The following is a 10,000-nucleotide window of genomic DNA, read 5'->3' as shown; positions in this document are numbered from 1 at the left end:
TTGGAATTGTGAGAGATTCGGCTAAATTCTGGAGACACTCGGCCGTGAGCCGTCTTGGAAGCTGCACGCCTCGTCACAGGCGACTCAAACACATAGTTCGAATGCTCAGTCAACGTAACGATTTGAAGGGTCTATATGGGAAACATGAATTGCAGAAAAAATTCGCCGGGCTAATCCTAGTTTACAGCGAGAAAAATAAATAAATAAAATAAACTTACTTTTACTTCACCTTGTCTCCTTGTGTCGATTTGAGGCGTTCTGGGCTAGTTTTGAAGTTTGCTCCTACCTTTCATTAAAGAAGAAAAGGTCGGAAACTCGAAACCTCTGAAGACAGTGCTCACTTCGCGATCGAGGATGATTTAATCCCAAAATCGGCTTGATTCAGCTTTTTGTCCACGCTCTCGTGAAGATCGATAGCAAACGCTATAGCATAAAGCCCCAGAGTCCGAAAACAATCTCCACGTGCTTAGAAAGCAAGCCAGTTTTCACGAAGAACCTGCCACTTTCTCCATCTTGAAAGGCGTTTTGAATTCGGACGGGTACGCCCGTTGGCCTGGTGACAATTTCACTCCACTCTACATCAAACTTCGCCAATCTGGATCTTCCTCACGTCCCCACGGGCTTTTGACGTCCAAACCCTTTGCCTCGAATAGCCAATCGCGTTACTCTAATACTTAAACATGCAAAAATTAGGAAGTTGATTCAAATTTCCCACAGAAAAATTACTGGCTTCCCGTTATTCTGCCGTGTTATCGAAGCTGAAAAGAACCGAACTTAACGAGTCGTCCTCAGCTGAATGCAACGGAAAAAAGATCCGTATAAAACTGGTCTGTTCCTCGCAGATAATAGCTTTCGAGTGCTAAGAATGCGATATGTTGATCAGGTTCAGCCGGATTATTGCCCTCAGGTTTGCAGAGAAAAGGATCAAATTGTCATTATTGTTGTTATTAACTTCGCTTTTAACCATTCTAACATGGCAGAACCGCAGGAGGCAAGTAAATTTGGGGAGTGTTTAAAACATGCAATGGCGAAATGACGAAATGGCGAAATAAAATGAATCCACATCTGTTAGAACAGGTTCCCAAAACTGACGCAAATTAATCACTAAATCAGTGAAAAAGAAAACAACTTTATTTCATAGGTACTGAGAATTATCCACGAGAATCATAGTGAATAAAATTCGTACTGATTCTAAACGTAGCCAATCAGGAACACGAACGACAAAATTTCACTGTGAAGAAATATGGTTCGTCCAATCAGCAACGCGAACGACGAAATTTCACTAGCGAGGAATGAGCGTATCGAATGGAACGTCATCCGACAGCCGTTGCACAAAAACCGCGCGCTTTGAAAAATGGCCGAGGAAAGGTTTGCTTCTGTTTGCTCAGTTGGGGAATTTATTTTAGAACAAGAAAACAGAAATGCCGCTCAAAAATTGAACGAGATGTACGATTGCTTGAACGACTTTGGAAAACGAAGGCCGTAGATCTAGACAGGCCGAAATGGAAGTTATTCCAGCGGTTGAGCTGAATGAATACTGAATACATCAACCAATTTATCATCCCCGTCTGCACTAAAGACAGCAATAATTACGAGCTGACTCTCCTTCAAAGTTTAGTGGCTAGCTTGAAACGACAACTGAAGAAAAAGGGCTATTTCGCAAGCATAACAAACGACCTGGTATTTGAGAAAACCAGAGAGGTTCTTTAGTCCAAACAGAGAACTAAAGAAGCAAAGAAGGGGAAATAAACCCAAAGAGCCAGTAGCTTTGACAAGCGACGAACTAAAAACACTCTTCACTTTGGACTACTTTGGAATATCTGAAACACAGTAAGTTAAGTGTTGTAAATTTTACTAAATAAATTGTTGATTGGGCGATTTTAAACCATTGTTTATTGCTTTCATCGCCCCACTCCATTTGTGCGAAATAAATTTGTCTATCAAAGACTACCACGAAAAAACCTCAGTACCTATAAAATAAACACATTACAGCATGGAAAATGCTTTGTACGACCTTTATTCACTCGTTGTTTCGTATCAGAAAACTCACTCGTTCGCTGCGCTCAATCGTTCGTTTTCTGATAGTACAGTATGGGGCCCAGTTCTCGGCCACAAAAAACCTAAACTTGTATTTCTTACCTTGGAATAGCCGTAAGGACTTGAAATTTCAAAGACAACTAGCTTCAGCATTCAATTTACACATATAAAGCTATCGATTGCTCAACCCTGTTTTCTCCCGAGTAATAACGAAAATGGACGCGTCGTTCGTGGGCCCAGTTATCGGCCAGCGCGGCCCAGTTCTCGGGCACAAAAGAGTGCGCTCGATTCCTCAGAATAAACAACGCTTTATCACCAATTTTTGTTGTTAAGTCACTAATAAGGCTTGTGTTTGATATTTCGATTACAGAGTATCCTTAACGAGCTTTGTCTCATGTTAGAAAAGGAAATTTTTTCCACAGCTAGTTTTTCTCTTAATTACTCCATGGCAAGCGAGGCTAAAAAGAGTTGGGTATTTCAAAACGGGTCCGGTAAGTCAGAAATCATAGTTTTAATTCATATCTACTGTCAGAACATGCCACCCCATTACAGCTTTACTTTCACAAATGATTTGACAAGAAAACTCCATACAAAACTATGAGCGCTTTTAGTGTTGTCGACGACGAGCAGGGTGGCCGAGAATAGGCAAATATGTAAAAGTACCAAGGAAATATTGAGGAGTGAATTTAGGTCAAAGAATAAAAATAGGCCAGGAAAAGTTTGTATTTAACTGAAAGCTTTATCACTCTATATCCTTTATGCCAAGAACTGGCTCATTTGGGTCTACTATACGGATAAAATATAAACTTGAATTAGACCATGTAAAACAAACACGTTTTCGTGGAAACCAAATTCACCTACCTTCGTGTCACCTCGACTTGCTCACAGTATATAGTAGCTGTAAACTCAAAACTCGGCAGGACGAAAGGCAAGGAATCAAGCTACCATTGGAAGCAATTGCTTTTTATTCAGATTCATTTGTGGCGCAAAAAATAAACATTGAACAAAAAGTGGCCGAGAACTGGGCCCCTTACTGTACTCAACTCGTGAATAAAAATCGTACGCGCGCATTTTCCATGAAAGAATCTCTATGTACTTAAAAGTAAAACATATGAGCGCAATTTTGAATTAAGAGGTCTTACCTCGTTTTATTGGTTTTTGCAAGGCTTCAATATAGGATTTTCAGTACGTTTATGTTCGTTTTCAGCGTCGGTGTTTTCCCTATGCATTTATATTAAACCAAGGTTGGAAATTCCGATGCAGCAGCGGAAAGATTAAGGCCCGTTTTAAACGTCGCGTTTTACATGAGCCGAATCTAATGCAAATGAGAAAAATCTATTGTTTTCGCTCATTTACATTAGATTCGGCACATGTAAAATGCGACATGCCTTTAGCATCGTGTTTACTTGCGTGGTGTATAATGTATGACGTGTGCGTGACATGTGCAAAAAGATGCGCAGTGGCAATGGGCGCGAGCATTTTGATTGGCTCTTGAACGTTCGGGTTTTGCAGCACGTGCCATTACCAGGGAAACAGGCAATCTACGTTCGTCTGAAATTTGTTTCTTCCCGGTTATTGAAAGATTTTAAAGTTCGAAACATTGACATTTTTTTCTGAAACATCTTCAAGTAAAAACTTTTTTTCTGAAAAGGATTGGCCTGCTTCTCCCTTGATGAAGAATTTTAGTTTGGTTTGAATGATCAACCACACAACTAGAATCAAGAACATTTGTTTTTGGCCTTGGACAGTTACTAATGAACCAGAAACACATTTTAAGAGCGCTTCACGAGATACAACACGCACTTGTCCCGAATAAAATGCATCTGGGTATATGATGCCAGTTGGTTGCCAGGGTATTATGCAGAACTTTAAAATTGGGTACTTTATTGGGTACACGTGCACTTACTTGGCCTTAAATGGTTACCTTTCAGCTTCAAACATCTATTTTACATGGCTGTACCACAAAGCATTACTAAAAGAACTTTATCTACAGAAAAAATAGAAATCTGAGTGGATTCACTGGTATCGTCATTTCTGGGTTCTTTTAGCGATATTTCTCTAAAATTTAAACAAAAAAAACGTCTTGAGAGGCAGGATTTCTTAAAGAACTTATCATATCCTTCAGTATAGACATGCTTTCATTTTCGTGAATCATTGAAATTCACATTTTAATGCTCGCTTCATTCTCGAAACTCGCAGCCATAGCGACCGTAGGGGCATCACTTAGCTCCAAAAACTACAATCTAATAAAGTACTTGACACTTCACTCTGCCGGAACTGTACTGACGAATACTGGCACCCAGTTCGTACAGTCAAGACCTCGTGACAAGATCCTCCAGTTCCGGAGGTCCTCTCGCTCAGTTAGACTCAGTTAATCTTAAAGTTTGGATTGTTACAAATACTCGGTATCTTCCACATACGAAACATAACGCATGAGTTACAACAAAGGATAAAATGCCTTCTTCAAGAGCAGCTGAACCGTGCCCGGCTTTTCAGCTGGCGGGACCTTGAGCTAGTGGTACGCTTGCCCTTTGCAACTGGACTCCGAACAACTTGCCTAACCTCTTCCAACATCTAAAAAAAAATTATTGGGAATATATATATAACGTCAAGAACGTAACTCCAGAAATGATTGTAAACCTAATTAACGGCAATACCAACTATCCCTGAAAAACAGGCATCAAGACCAATGCATATCTTTAATAATCTTGGTTATTTATAACCACAGGCCGTTTATTCAGTCATTCCTGGGGGAGGCCCGAGTTGCATTCATTCCAATTTAACTACACTTTCGAACGATCTTCACCAGAATTCTCTGAATCTTCTGATACTTTTATCATTCCCCTGTAGGACATACACACCTATCTTAAAGGGGCTAGGTCACGCAATTTTAGGCAATTTCAGCACTGAACGAATGGTCATAGAATTAACTAAAATATCAAAATAACTGTTCAAAACCATGGAAGAACTCTTACAAAACACAGGGAAGCCAAGAAGGGACATGGATGGACATAACTGGAGAGGATTGAAATGGATTAAATTTGGGTAAATTTGAAAAACGTCGGCGCACCTCTTTTCAAATTTATATCAGTCTATATCAAAATGTCATTTACAAAGCTGGAAAATCATTCTCAGTTGTTATGTGGCCGTGATTTTCCAAATGAAAGACTCTTGCTCTGCCAATTTGACGTTTAGAGCTCATAATTAACAAAATTAAACAAAATTACCTAAAATACCGTGACCTAGCCCCTTTAAGCTGCAAATGTTAGATCAAATCATCTAAACGTGGTAGATTGAATCCTTAAAAGCCACTTAATTGCTCAATTATCACATCCGTGTGGCTCTGGTATAATAGCTATAATTATCTATCACTCACTTTGAGACGATTCTGGTAGAAGCAGAGGGCATGATACGTATGTCCAATGGTCAGCTTGTCAGAGATCATAGATGTAACGAGCTTGGATAAAGGGTGCACCTTTAGCAAATTGCAGAGTTTGTTAGCATCGATTGGCCATAGTGAAGACTCCAGCAAGTGCTCCACTAGACTGCCTCCAGGTTCAGGTCTGATTTCCTCAGATGAAAGATAGCGGAAAATGAAACGTCGCAGCGCTGTTGATAAAGCAACCAGCAAAGAACGATCTAGCTCGGCCTCGCCAGTTGCTGGCGCTGCGTTGACCATTTCTTCTTCTATCAAACTGGGTATGTCAACGCGATATGCATCATGTACGCGCTTGGAAGCGGATTCGGCCAGTCTATCCTCGAGGAATTCGTACAAGGCAACCACATGTGTCAGCTGAATGGCCCTGTGGGGTTGAGGGAGTAAATGCTTTGGGAATGGTCTTGATCCACAGAGCCATTTGTCTGTAAAGTCTGTCAAGGGGTCCCCTGGTTTTCCGACCTGATACCTTTTCAACAAGCAAAGGACGATTTCCATGTGCTCTAGCAAGTCTTGCATGGCCTCGAGACTATGTTCGCTTGAACGAAGACCACTTCGAAGCATCTCTGTAAGGGGCTCCTGAGGAATCATATTTTGTAATTCATCCAGAATACCTTTGCTCGTGTGGAAGAGCTCTCGCGAAAAAATAAACTCGTGTAATCCATTGAACGTTGACAAGTATGATTTTCCCACAAGGAAACGCGCTGCCATTTCTTTCTCGATCTTTTCAAGATCAAAGAATACCTCCCCTCCATGGCCATACTCGGTATTACGCTGGGAATGCCTTAAAATATCGTCGGACCATTTGTACTGGATAATTTCTTTCTCTCGAGCGTCCTGCAAATGGACTATAGGGATAGCACATTTTTTTGCGGCCCTCTCAAGGAAGACCAACCCGGAGCTTTTGCCTGTCGCTGCAATGGAGAGTATCTTGTGTAAGAAGTCGTTCTGGATGTTCTGAAGTAACTCTAAAGCTGCACACAGAAAGACTCCTTTTCCCCTTTTGTCAACAAGGCAGTACGAAATCGGCGAACTTTCACTGATATATGGTACTTCCATCTTCAATTGCTTGCAAACCAAAGGACGCATCTTCTCCCATGCTTTGCAAAACTTTTCAAAGTCCTCAGTCAGTCGCTTTTTCTCCTCAGGAGAATGGACTTCTTTTTGAATGACATCTCCAATCTTCTGAGCAGCATCCTTTCGGGTAAGTCGCCTACTCAACAATGAATTCACTTTACGACTCCACGAAAGAAGATCGTTCAGGTTTGCAACAAGCGGGAGGCTTTCACCAAAATCGAGGAATAAACCGAGTAGAGGATGGCCGTTTCTTGTTTCATTAAAGGCTGCCATGTAGTAGGCTCTTAAGCTCTTGAATGTTTTTGGATACGTTACTCGGAACAACCTGGGAAGGTAGTGCTGGTTTCGTATCTCACTTTCTGGGAAATGGGGACAGTCAGTCTCTTCGATCTTTCTTTGAACACTCAGAAGTGACTTGGGTGCATAGTCTTGAAAACGTGTCAAATGTTTTCGGACACAAAATTCGTGGATCAGCGGAGTTAATACAGCTGCAAATTTCGTTTCCCACGTCAATCTTGACTCTTCTGTAGGACACACAACTGCTGTGGTTATAAGAGACGTGCAATCTTCTATGGCACAGTGCAAGAAACGGATGACATCCTTCTCCTTTGCATCTAAGAGAATAGACAATGCTCTCAAGTCGTTCTCTATCAGCTGGAAGCACAATTCAGAGGGACATTCTTCCAACTCCTCAGTGCTCAATATCTGCGTCAGACATTTGTCATCAAAGAGCTCAAGTGCATAGCCGCCGTAAAGCACCGTGCAAACAAAAAGATGAAGAATACGAAATTCGGCTGGTTTTAAATCCCGCACTTTGTGGGAGGCATCTTGAGAACCTGGAATGAGGACATAACCACTTGTTGGAGGATGGGGTTTAATTGGGCATTCATTCTTTTTGCCTTCACTTTGCCTTTGACATTCTGACCCGCAATTTGGACACGTTTTGTCTGTCTTCGAAGCTGTAACAAACATTGTCATACAAGCACAAGAGAAGATGGTTTCCTGTGTAAACTGTTCGGCACTGTAGTTGTGGTGTACCATGTAAGGTTCTTGGCGGCTTTCTCCGGATGCTAGGACGAACGTACTTTTTGCTATCAATGGATTAGCGAGGTACGACATGAAAGCAAGAGTCTTTGTATTTGTAGTGCTAATTTCCGATACTAGGACTGTGCAAAGGTGAAGAATCAACATCGCCTTACGGACATCGGCCGACGAAGATTCTTTTGAGATGCAAAGCTCTGGGCTTTTGAAATCCTTTTTTCCTGTAATCCGGAGAAGAAGTTCCATATAAGGCGCTTCCAAGTTATGCATTTTCTCTATAAACAACTCAATTGCTTTATCCTCACTATGCCGCAAATTTCTTTCAGAGTGAATAAGGTAGAACGACTTAGTCAGAAGAAGTGCCACCGTAAGTCGCTGTTCCGCTGACCCTGGTAGTTTACAAATGACATCTTCAAAAGGCTTCGAATTGTTTTTTTCCAGAAGAGTGGCCAGAGCTGCTTGAGCTGGAGAATCCTCAGTGTGCTTTTGAAAAGGGTCAAAACTAAGTTTCCCCATCAGGATTGTATCTTTCCAGTCTAAGCTCTTTAAAGCAGGAAGTTGAGAGCTGGATTGGCAGATTTTGTGCACGTCAAATAAATACAGCTCTTTCGTGAGTTCCTTTAAGAAGAACATCTGTAACTCTGACGCCACAGAGGAACCTGGATTAGTTTGGGCAGAGGGAAATGCTGTGTTTATTTCCTGTATGACCATGGAAAACTCCCCGTCTTCAACCAGGCACTGGCGTCGCGGCAAAATAAATTTGACAAATGATGCCAAGATTGACTTCAGATATGCTGCGGCACACAGTACATTTAACGCTGTGTATTCAGTGTTATCATGGGGCTCGACCAAAGTCTGAAAAGCCCTGCGAAAATTATTCAGAAGATGACCGTCTGAACTAGACACTGAGGAAATGTTAACGTTCCAGGGGGCCGTTTCTCGAAAGACCCGGTAACTTACCGTGCCCGGTAAGTCACCCGGTAATCACCCGATAAGTTTTCGGGTGTTTCTCGAATCTCCCGTTAATTTCGATCCCGTTATTTTTCCCGATAACTTGCCCGGTAACTTACGGGAGCTTTGGAGCTCCCGTTACTCTCCCGTTAAAGTTTACGGGTAACGTCATTTTGCTGCATCAAAACAAAATGGCTGCCGAAGACGGACTTTTGTTACGCAGTTTGTCGGCCAAGAACATACCAAGGGAGGCCTGTACTGAATCATATGACCGATACAGAAGTAGTTGAGAGGCATAGCTCTTCAACAGGAAGATTAAATTGGCTGATTGAACGGTGTATTGTAAAGAAGATCGATCTAGAGAGAAAGCAATTCGCGGAGACTCAGGTAAACCAATACAGGCTAATAGTCAAGACGTACCCACCTACTTTCGGTGCCGTAAAACTACAGATGTTAATATATTAAACTTCGGTGGAATCGGCAATAAAGCAAGCCTTTACTTAAACACGGACTGCAGTTTGTTTTGGCGTGAGTCAACTTTTTTTCACATCTAAATTCGCAGCACCCAGAGTCTTAATAGGGAACAACTAGCTGCAGCATTTCCAGCAAAAAACAAATGACATGTTGTTAAAAAAAACATACAATAAACAAATGGGATGCAAACTACTGGCAGGGAAAATTTAGAAAGGAGAAGCGATCGACCATTACGTGATATTGAGCAAAAAAACAAAACATACCCAGCTAAATGCTGCTTGTTTGTCTGAAACAGCAAAGAGGAAATTGTCTCCTTGTGTAAGAATAAAACATGCTTGTGTTCGAGAAAAAAAGGAATTGTTATATGGACTCAAACTCGACAAAACCTATCAATTAATGCTCATCAAACAACGAACTTCTTTGCGTACGTTGTTCCCACGGCGGTCCGCTTTATCTCTGTTTTGTTTTGGTGGTGTTCAAGTGTGACAATAGATTCATGTTTATAAATCTTTCAGGCAAATGTGATCGTGTTTTACCCTATAGCTGACTTTCCCAGAGTGATTGGAGCAATTGATGGCTCTCTCATTCCTAACTGGCACCCAGACAGTGATGAACATCTCTCTGTTTGTCACAAGGGTTTTCATGCTATTAATGTGATGACAGTGTGCAATGCTCACCTGTAATCTACAAATTTTGTTTGCATATGGCATGGCTCTGTACGTGATTCAACTATTTTTAATGCCAGCTACTTGCAAGCATGTATGGAGGGTGGAGGAGGCGGGAATGGGTGGCTCCTGGGAGACTGGGTATACAATCAAACCCTACAGGTACCAGAAGACCCATACAAAAATGAAGAACACCACTGAGAGGGCCTTTGGCCTGTGGAAGACAAGATTTCCCTCCTTGATTACTCTGGTGGGCAGTGCAAAGCAGCAAATTTCTGCCTGGCCTCCAATTTACTCAATAGCTTCTACATAACTTAAG

The 10,000-nt window shown here is 41.6% G+C and overlaps 2 protein-coding genes across 2 annotated transcripts in view; one reads left to right on the top strand and one right to left on the bottom strand.

The window, feature by feature from the left end:
- Positions 1-10,000, top strand: part of LOC137999754 (uncharacterized) — a 78,547-nt gene that overhangs the window by 68,030 nt on the left and 517 nt on the right. The window lies entirely within an intron of this gene.
- LOC137970177 (E3 ubiquitin-protein ligase RNF213-like) lies at positions 5,399-6,647 on the bottom strand. Its single transcript, XM_068816694.1, has one exon. It carries the CDS (start codon positions 6,560-6,562, stop codon positions 5,399-5,401), a length of 1,164 nt encoding a protein of 387 aa, XP_068672795.1. The 5' UTR covers positions 6,563-6,647.

This window comes from Montipora foliosa, chromosome 1 (assembly GCF_036669935.1).
Source record: "Montipora foliosa isolate CH-2021 chromosome 1, ASM3666993v2, whole genome shotgun sequence".
Classification (NCBI taxonomy): Eukaryota; Metazoa; Cnidaria; class Anthozoa; order Scleractinia; family Acroporidae; genus Montipora; species Montipora foliosa.
Note: the sequence above shows the minus strand (reverse complement) of the source record. Positions and strands in the feature narration are given on the sequence as shown.

What these genes read in the sequence shown, in the direction of transcription:
- LOC137970177 (XM_068816694.1), bottom strand. Translation starts at nt 6,562, where the DNA reads ATGCGTCCTTTGGTTTGCAAGCAATTGAAGATGGAAGTACCATATATC.